We start from the raw sequence: 23,642 nt of genomic DNA on the forward strand, positions 1-23,642 counted from the left end.
GTATATATACCTCGTGGGGGCGAGATGTCAATATCTAATCTATAATATATCACCATTGACGAAACAGCTAAGCAAAACAGTACTCCAAACTAGACTTGACCTTACTTATTGAGATCTGTAAATTATTAATATGGGGAAATTTCATTTCACTATATAACAATTTCATATTTAACATTATAATACAAGAGAGATAGGTACTGAAAATGAAAATTATTAAACTAATCAAGTGAAGATAAGAGAGAAGTTTAGGAGTAATTAAAAAGATCCATTTATTCTCACTCCCTAAACAACATTTAATATCCAAAGTTGAAAAACATACAGAGAGAGAGAGAGAGAGAGAGAGAGAGAGAGAAAGAGAAAAGATTCCCTCAGATGGAGAATACAGTAGGCATGAGAAAATGACCGACACCCCTTTCAACCGATTGTGTTAAAAAAATGTGAAGAAGAAGGAATTTGGGGGGTATGGCCAAGGAATGGACACAATGTAATAAAGGGTTTGAAAAGTGAGCAACAACAACTATATATAATTATACATATGGACTAAAACATCCCTATGATTTTCTAAATTTGCATCTCATACCACTAGAAACTTTGTTTATAAATAAATTTCGAGCTAAATTTATAATGGCAGGCACAGAACAATATAACAACTATAATTTTATATTAACTTTTGATAAACAAGGATATAACTATTTCATACACTAACAAAAAAGTAAAGGTAGAAAAAGACTATTAGAAGCTTGATTAATAATACTAAGTACATGAAAAGAGAAAACTAACTTCAGATACTCTTCTTATCAATCTTCAGGTTGAGTTACTCAGAATGGCAAGCTCTTAGAAGTTGAACTCGATGTGAGTGACTTGAAGTGAGTAGGAACTAGATCTTGTGGTAAATTGGCCCTCTTCACTATCTTCCTCATGTTGTTTTGCAAGCTCTGTTGAACTAATTGCTTCACTGCTTTCTTCTCTTCACTCATCATATCCTCCAATTCCATACACTCTGCAGAACCCATGTTTGGATTCGCCGAAGAGGATGAAGAGCCACAGATTGGTGCAGAAACTGTAGAGCCACCCAAATTCCCACAAAAACTTTCTGAAACTTGCTTTCCTTTGTCCACTCTTAGACAAGCCAAAATCCTAGAAGCCCTCTTTTGAGCCAATGTACTACCCAAGAGTGTTAATTCAAGCAAAGCCGAAACGATTCCAGCTTCAATCATGGCTTGCCTATCCCCATAAGTTTTATGAGCCAAAACCATCAAAATGTAGGATGCCTTCTCTTGACATGCAGGGGAATCATTCCAATTCAACACATCAACCAAAATAGGGAAAGCATCACGAACAACACCGATTGCTTTCCGGCCTTCAGGGGTTGAAACTACATTGCCCAGAATTGAAAGAATTCTCTCACTCACTTCCATATCTCCCAATGAACTAAACATAAATGGGATCAAATCAGTTTCCAGAATAAATGAAACATTTGATGGGAAGATTGAAAGATTGTAAAGGGCTCTCAAAGCATCTTGCTTTGCTTGTGAGCTAGTGCTATTCTCTAAATCTTTGAGAGTTTTAATTAAGAAAGGAATAGCACCAGAAGATCCAATGATGGGTTTGTTAGAATCTAATGCACTTAAACCTAGAAAATTTGCTACTATAGCTTCTGAAACTGATGGGTTTAGAGAATTCGGTGATTCTATAAGCTTCAACATTTTGTGAACTGCCCCTGCTTTGACAATAGCCCCTTTGTTCCTGAAATGTTTGAATAAAATCACTCAAGATTGAAAAAATGGATTGGAATGGGTAAAACATGGATTGAATCTAAATTTGAAGAAAGAAAAAGAAAAATCACAGCAAAACCCCCCCAAACAGAAAATAACAAAAACAATGAAACTGAAATATCTGAATAAAATTACTAAGATTGAAAATCGATTGACACATAACATACAATGAATCTAAATTCAAAGAAAGAAAAATAACAGCAAAAACACAAACAGAAAACAACAAAACATGGAATGTGCATGAAAACGAAAACAGAAATTTCCCAAAACAATGAAAACTGCAAAAACTCACACGTCGTTTCCGATTCCAAGATTGAGCAAAGCATAGAGAGAAGCGATCTGAGTATCATCGTCTTCGAAATCGAGCATTCCAACAAGTGGAGGGATCGCTCCAAGCATAGCAAGAGTCCCTCTCGCTTCCAAATCTTCCTTCGCAAGCAACCTAACTTCACGCGCCGCTTCTAATTTCCTCTCAACCTGCAAATCCCTAACCACGCGCTTCAGTTTCTCCAACGCATCAACTTTCTTCTTCGTCGTAGCAGCGTCAGCTTCACTCTCCGACCACTCAGCCAAGTTGAGAAGATCCAATAACTTCTCTGATTTCCCATTACTACCTTTACTCTTCACCTTAGCTTTCTCCACCACCACTACCTTCTCCGATTTCGAGCTCTCAACGACCACTGATCGTTCACTCTCCTTAATCGGAGAAGCTTCATGCTCATCGTTGTGGTGACGATAGCGAGAGCTACCACCGCAACTGACAGCGTCAAATATTTTTCTTCGGAATGAGGCTGCTGAAAATGTAGACCATAACCGGAAGTGTTGTCCGCCGGAGGAAACTGGTGCGGCGGCGGGTCGGTCGAGAATCAAAGAACCCACATCGTTTCGGTGACACCTAGCCATTTTTCACTACTGCATGCTACATTTCCCAGAAATCTACTTCGCAATTGAGTGACTGATACATGTGTGTGTATTATATATATATATATAGAGAGAGAGAGAGAGAGAGAGAGAGAGAGAGAGAGAGAGAGAGTAACTGAGTCGAGGAGACAAAGAAAGAGAAAGACTGAAGGAAGGTAAGGTAGTGAAATTAAGGCCATGTTTGTATCCGTTACTTTTATTTATTTATTTTTATTGTTGTTAGTACAAATTATATAAAAACAATTTTTATATATTTTAAAGTTTAAATTTCCTATAAATTTTAATTCTTTGTTTTTAATAAAATATGTATTTTTAATTTAATTGAAAGAAACAATAAAAAAATTCACGAATTTACTAATGTTGCTCCTAAATTCGCCCAATATACGTGGACCAGTCAAGAGGGGACACGTGGATCAAATTACTTGAGAAGAACTGCTAAGTCTTTGTATGACACCAGGAAGCATTATTTGCATGGGTCCCGGAAGATGTACCCGGAGTACAAGGTACTCCCGGAAGCGAGCATAGCTTGAAGGCACTCCGGGATGTGTCAGGTCTCTCCCGAGAAATCAAGTCGCATTTAATGCCGCATGGGAGGAAGCGTGTTGGGACCGTAACACGCAATAAAGTCCGACGGCACAACCCCCAAACAAGAAGGCGCTACGGTAATGATCATTTAAGTCTGGGCCGACGGCTACTGCGAAGAGTCACGTCAATCATAAGACAAAAAGGACATTCTCCATAAAAACCCTGACAAGACTTGTGGATTTGACCATGCATCACCCATGGTATATTCATCGGAAATGCCCAACTTTATGGATACTTACAGACACATATGTAAGAACAATTCTAGGGGTTACCCCACCAAAACACTATAAATACCCCCTCAAAGCTCATTTAATGGGGTCGGAGAATCTTGGTTGCTAGAGAGCAAAGAGAAAAAACTCACCAAGAACATTCTTTGTATTAAAGAGAGAAACATTCTCCCAAGTGTAAAATCTGTATTAAAGATATCCATTAATAGCAGTGGCTCGTGGACTAAGGCTCATTAACGCCCCAACCACGTAAAAAGTCTTCATCTCGCTTTCTTACAGCTCATTATTATAATCATATTTTACGAGTTGCCGAAAACCTCGGTCAACAACTAAAATATTGAAGTAAATAGTTTTGAATAAGTTAGATATTTTGGTATATTCTCTATTTATTCTTGTATATTTGAGAGTCTCTTTTAATTTTATTTTTGGTAAATTATTTTTAGTGTTTTTAAATAAGTATGACGTACATAATAATTTTTTTTATAAAAAATTAATCTTATTTTTGGTAATTTTTGTAAGAATTTTTTGAAAATGTTCAAGTAATATTAAATAAGTATAATGTAAATAATTATTTTTAAAAAATAGACTAAAATTTTATTAGAAATTTTTGTAGTAGAACCCCTAAAAGGTCGATCTAGTAGATCCTCTATCTTTTTCGGTATCTAAGAAAATATTTTAGTTAAAAAATTTTCATGGTCGCATACATTATAATTATTTAAAATTACTTGTAAATTTTCAAAAAATTCTGAATATTTTAAAGTACCAAAAATAAGTTTTAAAAAGTTACTTATCAAGTATAAAAAAAATATAGTCGTGAGTGCAACAAAATATGTAAATTTTACTTTTGACAATGTAAACTACTTTTTTTTTTTGAGTGAACAATGTAAACTACTTATTTTTTGATAAATTTACAAATAATCATAAATAGCTACAACATATACAATAATAAAAAAATTAGACTTAAATTTTTTTTAAATGGTAAAAGTTTATTGAAACATTTTTTATGTTTTATTTTTTAAGTACATGTTTACTATATTTCAACAAAAAGTGCATGTTTTCTATAAATTATTTCAACAATTTTCACAAAAATAAACTTTATTATTATTATTATTATTATTATACCAAGATTAATTAAGAATTTTATCTCTTGAACTTTAATATGTACTAAATCATACTTTTTGAATTTTGAAGACTGTTATAAATTTCTCTTGAACTATTGAAATTATTAAATTTAAAGACTTTTGTCTAATTTTAATAATAAAATCTACCATTAATAAAAATTTAAAAGTATGATTTATGAATATAGTTAATTCACAGAACATAATTTAATAATTTAGTCATGAAACATCCTAATTAATCTTATACCAATATCCAAACACGTTATAAGTTTTTTTATTTTTCTTAACCGAAAGCAGAAACAAACAGAATCTGTTATTTTTATTTTATTTAAAAGAAAAAAGAAAACATTTGTCTTAAAAAGAAAAGTAAAAAAAATAAAATAAAATAAAAGTTACATTGGAAAAATGAGAGAGAATGGAAAAATTGGCAGTGAGCAGTAGATGGAGTTGTAGAACAAGCCACGTCCCCTCATTATGTTTGCATGGGGAAGTGTGCTTCGATTTATACAGTGTACAACACTCCCACCGTTACTACCGTGTCATTTCATCTCTGTGGCCATTTAGCTCGGTAAGTTGCTTAGCGCGTGTCTCACACGCTGGGTCCATTCTGATTCTGATTGGTGGGAGTTTGGTAGGTGGGGTGGAGGAGAGCGTATGGTGCCCAGTTTGTCTGGTGTGTCAAAATGCGTGCAATGCAACCCTTCTCTAATTTCGATGTGAGAAAGGAGAGGGGTCGGCAAAATCCAAGGGTTGACTTTTGACTCTTTATTGGACTTGGACCGCTTCAAGATTTGGGCTTCTCTAACCTAAAAGCCCATACCGCTTTGTCCAATTCCATATATTGTAGATTATTATAAATTATTTATTTATTTATTTGGAGATTATTTCACAAATACATAAAAATAATAAAAAAAATACAGTTGGAGGAAATTTTAAATATTTTTATAATTTTTATGAATTCTTTTTATAAAAAATATATTTTTTTTATGATGTACTCTTATTAATTTATTGTTACTTTTTTGTTATCTGTATGTTATTTTTTAGGAAAAAAAACAAAAAAATACAAAAAAGAAAAAAAAATTACAAAAATACTATGGGCCGGCCCATTAAACATTTATACAGTCCACATACAAATATTTACAAAAATATCACATGCACTAAGCCTTCAGCTGTACAAAGCGAACGTTGAAGATGAACATACCTCGATCGTTTCAAAACCGCAAAACAACCAAAATGAAACCAAAATGAGGAAAATACAACCATTAATTCTGGTGAAATCAACTGGAAAAGAAGACCTGCAATGGTCTAAACAGAAAATGACGAAAAAAAATCAGAAAAACTGTGAAGAAACTGAAATTACACATTTGTTTTCTGTTTTATTCGATCAAAACAACTCCCCCTAATATCGAAATCTAGATTCATAAAATGTAGATCTGTAACAAACAGATCTGGAGCTCCCACCAAACCCAAAACAATGTATGATGTGAAAATTTTTAAAAAAACCTCATGAATAATACATCTACGTTATATACAGTTGCATTTTGATTGATTACTGGTTTCCAATATAAATATATTCTTTAAAAACAGAATAAGAAGAGTAAAATCGAATTAAGGTACAACTAGTTACGTATAAGTCTGTTTATTTTTTGTTTTGGTTGCCTTATAGTTGGATTATCGTTTTATGATAGTTTATATATTATGCAAGTAGCAAAACCATAATAAAACTAAAAAACAATTGTAAACAAACTAAAATACAGAAAAAACTCTTTGAACATCAACATCCATGATAAATCAAATTGTTACCCATTTATGATATAAAAATGGACAGAAAATAACTAGACAAAAACATATTAAAAAAAACACATACAGAACGTGTTTACACTATTAAAAAACTATGAAAAAACTAATACAAACTGAGAATAGATCAAATGAAGAAACTAAAATGAAAAACAATAAAACATCTGGAAAAACAAAAATAGAAAGAAAAAAAAAAGACAACAAAATGAAACAGAAATTAAGACTAAACAAACGAAAATGAAAAACCTATAAAAAGAACAAATAAATTAAACTAAAAAAAATAGAAGCCCTAAAAAACCAAACAAAACCAAACGAAATGCTAAATTGAAAAACCTAGAATAGTACAAGCGAAAAACACAAGACACACAAATGGCAAATACAAACAAATTTTAAATAAGGACGAAACCAAAAAGAAACTAAAATCAAACCTTATACCGAAGACCAACTCCATCTTGATTATTTTTTTGAGCATCATCTTGAGGAATTTTTTCATGGGCAGCCACCTTTGATTTCTTCTTTGGAGGAGCTCGCCCATGTTTCGACAATGGAGGAGCGAAACCAGAGTCATCCTCCTCAACAACAGTTCGTTTACCCTTGTTCCTATTAGCTAAAGATTTCAACTCCATTTTAGAATTTTTTGTTTGAATAGGGGAAGGAGTTGATGAAGAACAAGTTACAGCCACATCTATATATGGATTAAGAGAAAAATTAAAATATGAAAAATGATTATGAGATTCAGTTAATGGGAGTTGAAAAAAAAATTGAAGAACGAAAAAAAGAGGAAAAATAGAGTTGGGATTGTGGAGAAAAAAATATTCAGCTATGGAGGTTACTATTTAAAAAAAAAATTGAAAAGAAATGGAAAAAAAATGAAAAAAAAAAGAAATGATGGATGGTTGATTGATAGGGGTCATAGGTCAGCACGTAAACCGATGCTTTGAATGAGTGTGCATGTGGTAAAATAGTAATAAAATAAAGAAAAAGAGGAAAAAAGTTGATATAACCGTGTAGTGGTATTGGTGTAATAAAGATTGCATTTTGTATTTTTGATGTAAAAATTTCTATTTTTTATTGTTGTTTTGATATTATTTTCCTATTATTTTTATGTAGTTTTCGAGTTATTTTTATAAAAAATATATATATATAAAAATTAAACATAAAAATAATTTTTTTTTAATAAAAAATAGTGTTTGATATATAATTATTTCTTTATTTCATAAGGGTGGATTGTTATAATTATAAATTAATGAAAAAATATATAATTCTTCTTTCAAAATGATCTTTTCGGTATATTTTTTTATTAGTGGAACGAACCAAGAGGTGTTTTGGTGGTGGTATTCTATTGGAGAATTCGACGGGTTCGAATCTTGGTGGGCGATTTCGCAAGCGAAGGTTTATGGACTGACCTCATCTTCGACATTTCTTTGATTGAGAATCAACGAATGAGAAAAAGATAGGAGTGAGAGAAGTAGGGCTGAACATCGGGCAAGTTTACCGGGTTTCGGGTTTACGGGTTTTGGGTTCAAAAAAATGAAACCGAAACCGAACCCGAATATATAAGGCATGTGTTGGCGGGTTTCGGTTGGCTGGATTGACTCGGTTGGCAGGTTGACCCGGTCAACTCGATCAACTCTTTAAAAAAATTAATTTTTTATTCAAATAATTATTTCTTTTATTTTTTTATTTATTAAATTAAACATATATAATGTAACAATTTGTTCATCAAATCAACTATTGAAGAAAAGAAGCATTAATCAATCCAACCAACCAACAAACAAACAACTTATTCATCAAATCAAACTTCATCTTCGCTTTTCTTTTTTTTGCTGTTTCGTTCTTTTCTTTGGTTGAGATTCTAGGCGCTTAGGGTTTCTGTTTTCAGATCTTGGGTTTGGGAGTGCTGATCGTTTTCTTGCTTAAAATTGATTTGATATGAAATGTCGATTCTATCGAAAGGTGATTCTATTCACATCAGAGAAGTATGGAATGATAATCTTGACGAAGAGTTTGCATTAATTCGTGATATTGTTGATCGGTTCAATTATATTGCTATGGACACTGAGTTTCCCAATATTGTACTTCGCCCTGTGGGAAATTTCAAGAACATTAATGACTATAATTACCAGACTCTGAAAGACAATGTTGATATGTTGAAATTGATTCAATTGGGTCTCACATTCTCTGACGAGGATGGGAACCTTCCAACTTGCGGAACTGATAAGTTTTGCATTTGGCAATTCAATTTTCGTGAGTTCGACATAAGCGAAGATGTCTTTGCTAGTGATTCGATTGAGTTCACTACTTGGTGTGTTTCAGAGATCAAATTAGCAAGGTGAATTACAAAGGGTTGCGACAAATTACTAGAAGGAGTCTAAATTTGTTTAAGTCAATTACTTTTATAAACTTTGATACTTTACTAATTGATTTTATTTCATGGGCGTGACCCCGTGGACTAGTAGTATTTCAAAGAATATTGATACCACGTACAATTCTCTTGTGTCAAGTTTTTAAATTCTGCATTATTTATTTCTGGTTTGTTTCTGCAAAACTGTGTTCTGCAGTGACAGAATTACATTTTGCTACGGCATACTGTGATAGTTAAATATTTTATTGTTTTTCTGTTATAATTGGCATTTTCAACTCAATTTTTCACGTTTGAAATGAGATTTGAGCACCGATTTAAAACCGTTGGAATGCCCTTTAAAATCATGTTTCTTTTTTGGCTTGTAACTCTTGTAAATCGTTGGAAAAAGTACAATAGTGTTTAAAATTGTTGGGAATAGTCCACTATAACCGACAATTTTAAACACTCACTTAATTTTATTAGTGATGGACTCCAAAAAAAATATTTTAAGAACCGACGAGAATAATAATTTTTGTAATAGTGTAAACAGGAGTGGGCACGTCCTACATGTAATTGATCTATTAATAACCTATTTAAAGTTAATTTAATTAAGACTTTAACAAATTATATTCGTGTTAAAGTCATTGATAATTCTTTAATGAGTTGACGTGTTTAAACAATATACATTTATGAACGAGCTACACATGTTATGTCATGCCAATTCCTTTATAAACGTGTTATGTTTGAGATTTTTGCCCCCTGAACTTTTAAGGTCATTAAAAATGTCTCCTGAACTATTGAGATTGTTGAATTTAAGGTCTTTTGTCTAATTTCATTTAATTTGACTATTTCAGTGATTGTTTATGTACTAAACCATACTCACTAGACTTTGATATCTACCAAATCATGCCTCGAACTTTGACATGTACTAAATCATACCCCCTAAACTTTCATCCATGTTAAACTTTTTTATTGAAATTGGACAAAAGTCCTTAAATCTAACAATCTCAATAGTTCAAAGGGTATTTGTAACGATCTTAAAAGTTCAGGGGGCAAAAAACCTAATTAGCCATTCATTTTTTATACGATTATTAAACGGCTAGTGTTTGGATCAAGCATATACTTGTAATACATGTGTCTCGACACAACACGAATACAACCACTGAACCCATATTGCCACCCCTTGTCTAGCCACCCATTCTAATCTGAACCAGGAAAGGTAGGCTATCTTTTAATGAAGGCTTTTTAATAAAGATTTGGTTGTGCTCATATTATAAATGTTGTCAAACATAAGAGCCAACCAAGACTCCTAATAAAGCTTTATATTCACAATTTCTTATTGGCCTAATAGATAATTTTTAATTCAACAATAAGAAAAAGAAAATTACAAATAAATTTCTAAATCCTAATAAAAATTACAGGCAGCATTGAATTTTAAAAAAAATATATATATTTTTCTGCATGGACACAACACAAAGATCTAACTCTCAAAATATTATGCTTCTTAAATTAATAACACAAAATTCTTTTGTAGGTCATGTCTAAGATTCAATCTTAAAAGATTGGTTGGTTAGGTACACATGAAAAGTACCTATCAAATTGATGTTACTAGTCGGTGCTATTTTTCCATGAATCTGAAAATTTTAAATATAGCTAAAAATAAACATATAATACCAAAACGTTCTGATAAAAATAAATAATATTAAAAAAAATTATATTTTTGCATGAGGGCTATATATATATAATATATATATATATATATATATATAACATAAAAGTATACCTAACAGCAGGATTAATATTAATAATATTTGGTTTTGTTTTGTTGTGTTTATGCTGTCAATAAATAATTATAATGTGTTTTTTCATTTTGATTTGTTTGAAGAGAAGTGTTCTATGTTATATTTATATAGGGAAATTTATGGTGATTGAGTTGCATCGATCCATTAATTTATTTTGTGTTTTTAATATTTAGATAGTTTTAATTTTAATTTTTTATATGATAATTAATTAAGAAATAATTTAAATTTCAATAAATTAAAAAAAAAATTATGTGAGAAAAATTCAAAAAAAATATTAAGTAAGATATCAACATTGTTGTCTTTTGTACTCAGTTGACAGAATCTAACTTTTATAATATTTGAATGTGTGTTAATATTTTATAATAAAATAATACAAAGATATTTTATTAAAGTTTATAACAAAAGAGATATACTCAACAATATTTACAAAAAGATTTTAAGTTATATTTTAAAAAAACAATCTGTAAAGTTTTAAATTAATTCACTTTTATTTATTTATTTATTTATTTGAGAAAGGAATTTCACTAAACAACATTACCGATTACAAGAAAATGACAAGTCTCGCTCAATTGCGTGACGAGTACAAGGTGGAGAAACCTCAATCCACATAGCACTAACTTATAAATTAAATAGTTAATTTATTATTATAAACTAATTTATAAAATCACACTGCCTTTATAAGTTAGCGCATTACAACTAAGTTACCTCTTACAACTAATGAACCAAGACCTTTTTGAGAGAAGATCAAGCATGAGTACCAGACCAAGTAGTTTAACAAAGTGGAGAGTTCCCCTGGACGGCATAACACACCCCAAGCTCCAACTCTTGTGTGGGGTACAATGCCTAGTGTCACGGGCCGCCTATTTGGACACCCCCAAGTAGGTGGAACGTGCGGCACTTGCTGGCACACCGAGCTAGCAAGTCAGCCTAAACGCGCCTGCAGGCAAACAAGTTCAAAGGTTAGGCACGATACATGTCTCGCACATGTTGAGTGCAAACAAGAAGCATGAGCAAGCAAACACAAAGCGTCCCCCAAGGACCAATCTCACACAACTCACAAGCAAACATATAGACAAATGGCACGCAATGGCCCAACAAAGGCAACAAACAGGCATCACAAAGACCATATAGAAGCATACACAAGAAGCATGGATAAACATCGTTTTATTAATATATGGCCTTGATAGGGCAAGGGAGTACACAGCTGGGCCCCTATCATGCTGGTGACAAGGTGCTTCATAAGTCACCTGGTCACCCCCCCCTAAAGAGCTTATTGGGGTTTTAAGGGATTTCCAGGAACATAGATGATTTTAGCTCTGTAGACATATGTGAAGGAAATACAAATAAAGAAAGCTAAACAACAAAAGGTTCCCAACCCCCATGAGGTGCTTGGTGCAAGACTTGACTAATGATCAAGCACCAAGGCATGCTCATGTTACAAAATGGCCCTAGTGTGGGTGTGCCATGGGGCAGCACGCCACATTCTCCCCCACTTAATTGTTCGGCGTCCTCGACGAACCTGCTGCATGATCTTCAATCTTCTGTATAAACTGCTGCAAGTCCTCCGCCTTTTCCCAGCTGATCTCGTCATCAGCAAGGCCTTTCCATTTGACCAGGTACTCTTTTCTCTTCTTTTTCTTCACACGAACAGTTCTTTCGGCAAGGATTTCTTCTGGTTCTCTGCTGCTGCGTCGTTGAATGCTGATGTCGTCCACAGTAGGCGGTTGCGCCTGGATCTTCCGGATCTTTCGCAGATACGGCTTGAGGTTGCTGACGTGCAGGACCGGGTGTATCTTCATCCATGAAGGTAGTTCGACTTTGTAGGATGCTAGGCCAATTTTGGAGATGACTGGAACAGGGCCCTCGTATTTGCGTACGAGTCTGATGTCCTTGTCCCCTCGGAATCTCAATTGTTCTGGCCGCAGTTTGATCAACACTAAGTCACCTGTCTTGAACTCCAGCGGTCGGCGTTTCTGATCTGCCCACTTCTTCATTCTTCGTGAAGCTTTCTCTAAATATGCTTGGGCAATCTCTGTGTTCTTCTTCCAGTCTTTTGTAAAATTAAAGGCCCGCGGATTCCGTCCGTGGTATTCATCCACTGTGTGGGGTAACAGTGGTTGCTGTCCGTTCACAACTTCAAAAGGGCTCTTGTTTGATGAAGAACTCTTCTGAGAGTTGAAACAAAATTGAGCTACGTCTAGTAGTTGCGGCCAATTCTTCTGGTTGGCATTGACAAAGTGCCGCAAATACTCCTCCAACATCCCATTGAATCTTTCTGTCTGCCCATCTGTCTGTGGATGGTAGCTCGAGGAGATGTTCATCTGTGACCCAAGAAGCTTGAATAATTCGGACCAGAAGGTCCCTGTGAATCTTCGATCTCGGTCACTTACTATATTCTGGGGTACTCCCCAGTACTTTACTATATGCTTGAAGAAAAGTTGAGCTGTCTCTTCTGCCGGACACTGCTTCGACACCGGGATGAAGGTTGCATACTTAGAAAATCTATCCACAATCACCAAGATTGCATTCAAGTCCCCAGTCTTCGGCAAACCTGAGATGAAATCAAGCGAGACACTCTCCCATGGCCTGCTTGGGACCGACAGAGGTTCTAACAACCCTGGCGTCTTATGCCTCTCCACTTTGTCTTGTTGGCAGACGAGACAGGTCCTTGTGTAGCCCACCACATCTTCCCGCATCTGCGGCCAATAGTACCCATGCTTCAAAAGGACATGTGTCCTATGCCACCCTTGATGACCCGCCCACAACGTGTCATGACACTCACTCAGCAGCGTCCTCCTTAGATCGCCTGCCTTTGGAACGAACAACCGCCCACCTTTGGCCCACAAGAGGTCATCCTCTACCCAAAACTGAGTTGTCTTTCCCTTTCTTGCGAGAGTCATGATGTTCTTTGCAACTGGGTCCTTCTCCAAGTTCTCCTTGATGCGCTCTTTGATTGGTGTACCCACTTGGCTAGCTGACATGCCCGCTAACACCTTTAGTGCCGCCAACTCTGCTTTACGACTAAGGGCATCAGCTGCCTGATTAAGACGTCCAGCCTTGTGCTCGAAGTAGAAGTCGAATTCTGCCAAGAATTCCTGCCATCTGGCCTGCTTGGGAGTCAGTTTTGGCTGTGTGAGGAAATGACTAACAGCAGTATTGTCCGTCTTCACCACAAACTTTGACCCCAGCAAGTAATGCCTCCACGTCCGTAAACAATGAATAACTGCCAAGAGCTCTTTCTCTTGCGCAGTGTACCGCCTCTCTGCTTCGGAAAGTTTGCGGCTCTCAAATGCCACGGGGTGGCCCTCCTGCACGAGTACCCCTCCTAAAGCATAATCTGACGCATCAGTCTGTACTTCAAAAGGCTTGCATACATCGGGCAGGGCTAATACAGGATCTTCGACCATGGCTTCTTTCAGACTTCGAAAAGCTTCTTCGCACTTCTCAGACCACGTCCATGTAACACCCTTCTTCAATAACTCTGTTAAGGGTGTCGCTCTTCTCGAATAGCCCTCCACAAATCTTCTATAGTAATTGGCTAGACCGAGAAACGAGCGAAGTTGTTTCACGTTGGTTGGGGTCGTCCACTCTTGGATCGCCCGCACCTTTTCCATGTCCATACGGATTTTCCCGTGTTCCACAATATGACCCAGGAACTTGATACTTTTCTGAGCGAAAGAACACTTCTCGCGCTTTACATACAATTGTTCCTTCCTCAACTTCTGAAACACCGTTGTCAAGTGTTCCTGATGCTCTTCTAAAGTGGCGCTGTAGACCACGATATCATCCAAGTACACCACCACGAACTTGTCTAAGACATCATGGAAGACTTCATTCATCAGTGTACAGAATGTGGCTGGCGCATTTGTCAACCCAAACGGCATGACGCGAAACTCAAACGCCCCATACCGAGTAACACAAGTGGTCTTTGGTTCATCCCTTCGGCGATTCGAACTTGATAGTATCCTGATCTCAAGTCCAACTTCGTGAAGTATTTTGCCCCACTTAGCTGGTCAAATAGATCCGCGATCAAGGGAATGGGGTATCTGTTGCGCACAGTCACCTTGTTGAGGGCGCGGTAGTCTATACACAGTCTCAAGGTCCCGTCCTTCTTCTTTTGGAACAACACGGGGGCACCAAAAGGTGCCTTTGAGGGTTTGATGAATTCTGCCTCCAGCATCTCCGTTAGCTGACTCTTCAACTCCTTAAGTTCCGGAGGAGACATTCGATATGCTGCTTTAGCTGGGGCCTTTGCACCTGGCACCAGCTCGATTTGGTGATCAACTCCCCTCCTGGGAGGCAGTCTCTTTGGAAGCTCGTCTGGCATCACATCCTTGAATTCATCTAACACCTTCTTGATTACAGGTGGAGTGGGCTCCTCCACTTTTTCGTCGTACACGGTGGGAGCGATGACAAATGTTGGCCTCTTCTTCTTCAGGCCCCTCTTCAGTTGCAGGGCTGATAGTAGCTTGACTTCTGGGGGCTGTCTCACTTTGGCGGGTACCATTGAAGGATTCTCACCCATGATCAGGAGATTCCCTGTTGCTGGAATTGGAATGGCCCCCTTCTCTGCTAGAAATTCCATTCCCAACACCACATCGAAGTCATCCATGCGAACCGCTACGAGGTCAAGTTGTCCCTCCCATCCGTCAATCTTGACATTCACCTTTCTGGCCACTCCAGTTGTGGCCATGGCCTTTGAATTGACTGCCTTCATGCGACCCGCATCTTTCTCCAGTTTTAGGCCCACCCTCTTAGCTTCAATTTCTGAGATGAAGTTGTGTGTTGCACCGGTGTCAATCAGTACGCTCTTGGCCTGCTTACCGTTCAAAGTGGCTCCACAAACATCAACCCCTTCCCAAGAGCTTTCTTCTCTCTGACGTCGTGCTTCTTAAGAGCAGCCATTAATCGAACAGCACTCATGTGCGCACAGTCTTCATCCTCATCATCTTCCCCACATCCTTGCTCCTCTTGAGCAATGGATGCCTTTATGGCACCAACTTGGATTGGTGGGGGCAAGCAGCCGCCCTATGTGGGCCTTGGCAAAGCCAACACTTAAGGGGCTTCTTCCCCGTTGCAGCATCACTTTTGGAGGAAGAACTAGATTCAGGAGTCCTCTTGTCTCCTCCCCCACTTTTACTCGGCCACTGCTTTCCTGACTTCTTGCTCGCGGCATTGTTGGCACTGGTCTGAGGATTCGTCTTCTTTGGCTGCGAATTCTCAGAGGTGTAGTCGATCGATCGTTCGAGCTGCGGCTTGAGCGATGCGAGATCTGCCACACGCTGCCTTTGCAGCTCTTGTTTAGCCCATGGCTTGAGTCCTTCAAGGAAGTAGAAAAGTCTGTCGACTTCATTCATATCTTTGATGTCGAGCATCAATCCAGAGAACTTCTTTACATAGTCTCGGACTGTCCCGACTTGCTTTAACTCTCTAAGCTGACGTCGAGCGAGGTAGGCGACATTTTCTGGCAGAAATTGGGCGTTCAATTCCTTCTTGAGATCTTCCCAAGTGTCGATGGTGCATTTACCATTCTGAATGTCTTCATATTTCGTCCTCCACCACAACTTGCCGTCCCCGGACAAATACATGGTAGCTGTTGCCACCTTAGCTTCTTCAGAGTCGGTCCGCACGACTCTAAAGTACTGCTCCATGTCAAACAGAAAGTTTTGGAGCTCCTTGGCATCCCTCGCCCCTCCATAGCATTTGGGCTCGGGTGCTCTCGGTCGGCCATACTCCATACCTCTGTGCCCCCCGGTATTTGCACGCTCTGCCGCTATCATGGTGAGATTTAGCTTGGTTGACATCCCTGCTAATTCTTCCCGGATGGCTGTGACAGACACATTACAATCCTTGATCGTATCATTGAGGGAGTCTTGCAATGCAGCCTGCCCATTTTGTAGTACAGTGATAGCAGCCTGCATGTCTGCTGTTGCTTGTTCTAATGCCTTGATGCGATCCTCCATCTGAGGTGCACCTGATGTTCCGGTAGCAGCATCTCTTCTCTCGATCGCAGCTACCCTGGCCAACAAGTTAGCATAGTCTTGAGCCAACAAGGCAACTTGTTGTTGTGTCACTGTTGGCCCTGAGTTCTGATTGTTAGGGGCTAGATCCCTGACCCTCTCGTCCAGGCCATCTAATTCCCCTATGCGCCTCTCAAGCTCTTGAATCCTTTGGGTGTTGCTCACCATTATGTCGTGTTACCAAGCTTCCCTTTTCTCTTGGCTCTGATACCAACTGTCACGGGCCGCCTATTTGGACACCCCCAAGTAGGTGGAACGTGCGGCACTTGCTGGCACACCGAGCTAGCAAGTCAGCCTAAATGCGCCTGCAGGCAAACAAGTTCAAAGGTTAGGCACGATACATGTCTCGCACATGTTGAGTGCAAACAAGAAGCATGAGCAAGCAAACACAAAGCGTCCCCCAAGGACCAATCTCACACAACCCACAAGCAAACATATAGACAAATGGCACGCAATGGCCCAACAAAGGCAACAAACAGGCATCACAAAGACCATATAGAAGCATACACAAGAAGCATGGATAAACATCGTTTTATTAATATATGGCCTTGATAGGGCAAGGGAGTACATAGCTGGGCCCCTATCATGCTGGTGACAAGGTGCTTCATAAGTCACCTAGTCACCCCCCCCCCCTAAAGAGCTTATTGGGGTTTTAAGGGATTTCCAGGAACATAGATGATTTTAGCTCTGTAGACATATGTGAAGGAAATACAAATAAAGAAAGCTAAACAACAAAAGGTTCCCAACCCCCATGAGGTGCTTGGTGCAAGACTTGACTAATGATCAAGCACAAAGGCATGCTCGTGTTACAAAATGGCCCTAGTGTGGGTGTGCCATGGGGCAGCACGCCACACCTAGCAAGGAAGTGAAGGACGACACAACACCATCCCAGGAGCACAAGGACTCCCTAGGCAGCACCCCGCACAGGTGCGAAGACCAAATCAACATATTCATTTAATGTTGAATGTCTTCAAAAGAATCTCCGTACAAATTTAGAAATTGATTGGGAACACGAAATCAGAAGTGTTATTGTTGATTAACTCCCATCACCCTATAAATATTAACCCTTCATTACATTGGTTTGATCATTTTTGTAAGCAGAAACTCTCAAAAAAAAATATATTAAAAAATATTTACTATATATACTAGATGAATCATGTCTATATATATATATAAATATATTGAATTGATTGGTTGGGATTGAGATTTTACAAATCAATTTACCCATGCTTGTTGGTCTTGATATAACTCTCTCCCTCTATCTCTCACTTTCTCTCTCTATATATATAATATAGTATTCTATTTTTAATTCTATGACTCAATCGACAAAGGTTAATGTTGCCCATTAATTTTCACTCATCACCTTCCATCCATATATGAAGTTGGTCCTGGTTGGTCCCATGCAATGCATATATCTTTATATATTAATTATCCTTCTTATTTTCTTGGTTCATCACTAATATATGTTTTATATAATATACATAATTCTCTTATTATATAATAAAAAAGTAAAAAGTAATTTTAATAGACTACATATAATTAATCACAACTAGACATGGTAAGAAGATCTATTTAGTTAGATCGGGTCGAAGTTCCGATTTGACAGATCATTTTTTATTCGAAACATTCGAATGCTTATTGAATTTCGGATCAGATCTACTTCGCCCCGCCTAATTTTTTTTCAAATGAGATCTGTGATCTGATCTGGTTTCAATATATTAAAAAAACTTAATTAAAGACCTGAACTCAGGATCCAAGACCCGAGACTTGGACTCGCACTCGCACCCGCACTTGGGACCCGGCACTAGAATTGGACTTAGACACAAACATACCTAGGACCCAAGACCCGAGACCCGGGCCCCGGACTCGGGACTCAGGACCCAGACCCAGGACCTAGGACTGGACCCAGGTCGAGACTTAGGACCAGACCCGGACCGGGACCCGAGACCGAGATTCGGGACCTAAATTAGATTTGGAAAATAAAATAAAATAATACTAATACAAAATTAAAATAAATATAAAATTATAAGTTTTAATAAAAAAAATATATAAATCGAGTTGAAGCAGATCCGATCTGAATAAGTTAGGTTGCATTTGATCCAATCCGAATATTTGATCTAACGGGGGGAGGCGAGACGAATCATTAGATGATTTGAATTAAGATCAAATTCGACCAAATTTATTTACACTCCTAATCACAAGTCCAAGACAGATAGTTCAATGTAAAAAAATGTATGTAATGTATGTTAACATTTTGTATAACTAAAGAACATCTGATACTGTACAATAAAATAAACATCACTTTCTACTCTTTTTCATTCAACACAACCTATTATTATTTATGATTACGATTTCAATTTTGATCACTTCATGAGCAAAATGGTTCTACAATATAGCCACTATTATATGAATATTGGAAATGCTTACTACATATTTAAAGGTAAAAGAAGGGAAAAAAGGAGAGGAAAAGAAACTAATGACTCCTATAAACTATGGTAATTAAGTCCTAAGATTAATTAAGTTTTAAGTATTACCAAAATATTGAACCATTTTAAAAGAAAATGTGTACGTGTTATTTTCAAAAATTACTAAAAAAATATATATGTATTTTTGAAATAATAATTTTTGTTTTTAAGCCCTTAAGTTGGGTGGGCGCTAAGCTCGCGCCTAACCCGTTTTAGCACAGAGCCGGCCTAATGATAATATAGACAAGACTTAAAATAATTAAATAATTAAACTCTTACAAAAGACAACCTTTTATAAAACGAATACAGAATAGCACCACCATCCCCATATATGTCATTACTCTTAATATTGGTATGTAAACCATACTTTACAACTTCTCTTGAATTTGAACGACCAATTCTCTAGTAGATGTTATTACTAACACAATAGAATCTTCATTGTTGTGAGCATATAATTAATAAAGATCACTGATATAAGGTGTCAATTATCAGTGGTGGGAACTGGGAACATCTCTAATGGAGACAATATTTATAGTTATCAAAAGTACACATATTATCATAAAATATTATTTTTTTTATTTTTTCTCTCATTTACATAAATTTAATAATTTTTCATACAAAAATCACTTTAATAATCGACAACTCTAAAAATTATCTACCATAATCTTACATACCATTTAAATGATTGAATTTTATTAAATACTATAAAATAATATCATGAAGTAATTTTTTTGGCAAAGAAAAAAAAATAAAGTAATGTCACGTGTTGTCAAATGTAAATAATGGTAATAAAATTACATTAAAAATAATGACCACATTATATATATGACAAAAATAATTTTATGAGCAGTTTCTATTAAAAATGCTCTAAGTGATACATTATAAATAATTAATAGTATTCTATAATAATTATTACATTAAATTACATCTGTCTCGATATTTAATTATTTTAATAAAATTATAATATGATAAGTCATGCTTGGCACGCACTAATCTCTATAATAAATTAAATACTCAAACACATCATGAGCTCCTCCATCACCATAAGCACATGGTCTTCAACAATTTCTTCTTGACAATCTCTCTCTCTCTCTCTCTCTCTCTCTCTCTCTCTCTCTCTCTCTCTCTCTCTCTCTCTCTCTCTCTCTCTCTCTCTCTCTCTCTCTCTCTCTCTCTCTCTATTATTCTTAGTTATAAAATTTTAGTAATATAAATACTACTTTAATTAGCACTTTTCATTTTTTTTTTAAATTCTAAATTTTGCATATATATTTATACAATATACATAGTTAGTGATTGATTTAAATTTGTAGAGATAATTAGAGCATCTTCAATAATAGTATTTTTTAAGGATGAAAAAAATTTCCACATCATATAAAAATATAATAATTTATTTTATCTCTCATTTACATTATTTTTAGCACTCTTACTTCTTTTTTTTTTTGAATAAAATCATCAAACTTTATTTAACTGCAATCATTCATGATTACAAAAAGCAAATCGGTAGACACCTCATTGCTCAAAAGAGTACGATCAGCGACAAAATAGGAAGCTCGAGTTAACGAATGAGCAACTCTATTTGCAGACCGTCTAATAAAAATAACAGAAACACCACTCAATTGTTCTAAAAACATTTTACAATCAGAAACAATACTCTCAAAATATGACAATAAAGGAAGATCACTCCTAATTGCTTGAACCACAGATAGACAATCCGTTTCAACAACCGCCCCTTGCCAATCTCGTTGTTTTATCCAACTTAAGGCCTCCCTAACCCCCATTGCCTCTGCCAATTCAGCAGTTACAATCCCTGCCCGACACCTTGTAATAGCCTCAACAAAATGACCATTAGCATCTCTAGCCACACAAACAAAGTTATAAGTGCCATTGCTGTCAAAAATTGCAGCATCAATATTGACTTTAATGGTATTTGCACCAGGCCTAGACCAAGCCGAATGCCCATCTTTTGCTGTGAGATAAGCTGCTGTAGGAACCAGCATTCGGTCTTGAGCATTGCACCAGTTGGAGAGAGTATTCTTGGCCAAAAAGACAACAACAGCTGCTGTCGATGAAGTGTCCAACCACACCAGATCGTTTTTGGTCTTCCAAACAGCCCAACAAAGCACTGCAACATCCGCTAACTGATCTTTATCCAACTGCAGAAACATGGCTTCCAACCAACCTGCAAATGAGGTCACGGCTGGGATAGTTTTCTTCAAACCAGCAAGCTCCCAACAACTATTAGCGAAAGAAAAATCAACCAAACAATGGTAAGGAGTTTCAGCATGAAGCACACACCTTGGACAGTTATAATCAACTTGAACATGTTTAGTCCGCAATCGTGTTTTAGTGGGAAGACAATCTGAAGCCGCACGCCAAACTAGATCTTTGACTTTAGGAGGAACATGCAACTTCTAAATACCCTTCCAAATTGCAGAATTACTTTGTTGAGACACCCCATCTTTAGACAATTGTAACTGCTTATATGTTGATTTAACTGAAAAATGCCCGGTTTTTTCCCAACACCAAAACCATTCATCAGCTCTTCGACTTAAAGATAAGGGAATACTAAGGATTAAATTAGCGTCCCTGTCATTAAACAAATCACGAACCAAGTCGACATCCCAGGCAACATCTTCAGTAGACATTAACACATTTACAGTTTGATTTACTAACGCCGGATGAGAGGAGGAGACTCTCGGATCAACTTGGTCAGGCAGCCACGGGTCCAAGAGAATATTAACAGTTGAACCATCCCCAATACGACACCTAACCCCACTTCGAACCATCTCCTGAGTTTCCATAATGCTACGCCACACAAAGCTCGGATTACACCCCAAATTTGCGGATAGAAAATACCACTTCTATAATAACGAGCTTTGAAGATGCAGCTCACCAAGGAATCCGGCTGACTTAACAAACGCCAACCTTGTTTGCTAAGGAGGCTCAAGTTAAAATCTCGCAGATTTCTAAACAGCACTCTTACTTCTTAAAAGACTCTAATAGTATAACACTTTTCAAAAATACTATAATTATGAGCTCACACATTATTATTTAATATATATCCTAATTTTTACCAACAATAAGTTTTTTTACTTTAATTTTTGGCTAATTAGGATTTTTGCTCCCTGAATTTTGACATGTACCAAATCATGCCCCCTGAACTTTTAAGGTCGTTAAAAATGCCCTTAAACTATTAAAATTGTTGGATTTAAGGACTTTTGTCTAATTTCATTCAATTTTACTATTTTAGTGATTGTTTATGTACTAAACTATGATCCACAGACTTTGATATCTACCAAATCATGCCTTTTGAACTTTGACATGTACTAAATTATGCCCCCTAAACTTTCATCCATGTTAGACTTTTTTACTAAAATTGGAAAAAAAGTCCTTAAATCCAACAATCTCAATAGTTCAAGGGGCATTTTTAATGATATTAAAAGTTCAGAGGGCATGATTTGGTACATGTCAAAGTTCAGGGAGCAAAAATCGTAATTACCCATAATTTATTTATTAAAAAAATAAATAGCATCAATGCTACTGCATATTATCCATGCAAATTTCTAGAATGACATTTATATATCTCTCTCTAATGGTATAATATTTTAATATTTTACCACCTAATATGTCCACCTCAGCAAGCATCCTCTAAATTTTACCATTGGAGATGCTCTTAGGATTCATTCTTTATTTAAGATAAAAATATAACATTTTAAAATATCTTTAATATATTGCTAATATATATAAATATTATATATATATCTTTTTTTTTTAGTAAAGGGATTTTCTTCTCAAAAATAAAAATGCATTATTTAAAAAAATAATAAATATTATTATATATATTTTTTATAAGTAACAAATATTATACTTAATACAATATTTTTAAAAATTACTCTAATATATAGGGTAATAGTAATATTTTTTAGTGCAAAATGATAAAAAAAATTATCAAAATAATATAAATAAATTAAATATTTCAAAAACAAATAACTAATGAGAATATTATAACTTAAAAAGTTAATGAATCATAACTTAAATAAAAAATATATTTATTAATTATTATGTGTCTTCTCAAATTTATAAACGGTTAACATATGACAAAATTTTTGACATATTTTTTTTAACAAAAGTGCTTAAATAGATAGCACCTTAAGTTAACTTATGTGGCGAGAAAAATTATTTGTTATATATAGAGATAAAAAAGTTAAAATTGATATTATGCCAAAACTTAAATAATATTTATTTTAAATTTTTGTAAAACAAAAAGAACTTATTTTAAATTTCGTTGTAGGTCTATCAACACCTTGAGACAGCCCTGACCACTATAGGAATATTGAAAATGCTTACTACATATTTAAAGGTAAAAGAAGGGGGATTAAGATAAATTTTTATATTTCAATCCATAGATTAAGGAGAGGGAAAAAACTAATGACTCCTATGAACTATGGTAATTAGGTCCCAAGGCTAATTAAGTTCTAGGTAGTAACAAAATTGTTGGATTATTCTAGAAGAAAATGTGGTATTTTTAAAAATTATTTAAAAAATAGGGTAATTTTTATTTATATATAAATACTGTTTAATATTA

General features: G+C 35.8%; 2 protein-coding genes across 2 annotated transcripts; one reads left to right on the top strand and one right to left on the bottom strand.

Moving 5' to 3' along the window:
• Positions 1-642: 642 nt before the first annotated feature.
• Positions 643-2,965, bottom strand: LOC133031706 (U-box domain-containing protein 12-like). Its single transcript, XM_061105264.1, has 2 exons — positions 2,068-2,965; positions 643-1,746 (listed from the first exon to the last, which is right to left on the bottom strand). Exons 1-2 carry the CDS (start codon positions 2,676-2,678, stop codon positions 819-821), a joined length of 1,539 nt encoding a protein of 512 aa, XP_060961247.1. The 5' UTR covers positions 2,679-2,965; the 3' UTR covers positions 643-818.
• Positions 2,966-8,360: 5,395 nt separating this feature from the next.
• Positions 8,361-9,018, top strand: LOC133032395 (probable CCR4-associated factor 1 homolog 10). The gene is made up of 2 exons (XM_061106324.1): positions 8,361-8,755; positions 8,985-9,018. The coding sequence occupies exons 1-2, from the start codon at positions 8,361-8,363 to the stop codon at positions 9,016-9,018; spliced, it is 429 nt and encodes a 142-aa protein (XP_060962307.1).
• The last annotated feature ends 14,624 nt before the right edge of the window (positions 9,019-23,642 follow it).

Source organism: Cannabis sativa, chromosome X (assembly GCF_029168945.1).
Source record: "Cannabis sativa cultivar Pink pepper isolate KNU-18-1 chromosome X, ASM2916894v1, whole genome shotgun sequence".
Taxonomy (NCBI): Eukaryota; Viridiplantae; Streptophyta; class Magnoliopsida; order Rosales; family Cannabaceae; genus Cannabis; species Cannabis sativa.

Coding starts and splice junctions, on each gene's coding strand:
- LOC133032395 (XM_061106324.1), top strand. CDS start 8,361: ATGTCGATTCTATCGAAAGGTGATTCTATTCACATCAGAGAAGTATGG. Junction 8,756..8,984: donor TCAGAGATCAAATTAGCAAG/GTGAATTACAAA, acceptor TGTGTTCTGCAG/TGACAGAATTACATTTTGCT.
- LOC133031706 (XM_061105264.1), bottom strand. CDS start 2,678: ATGGCTAGGTGTCACCGAAACGATGTGGGTTCTTTGATTCTCGACCGA. Junction 1,747..2,067: donor CTTGGAATCGGAAACGACGT/GTGAGTTTTTGC, acceptor CAAACATTTCAG/GAACAAAGGGGCTATTGTCA.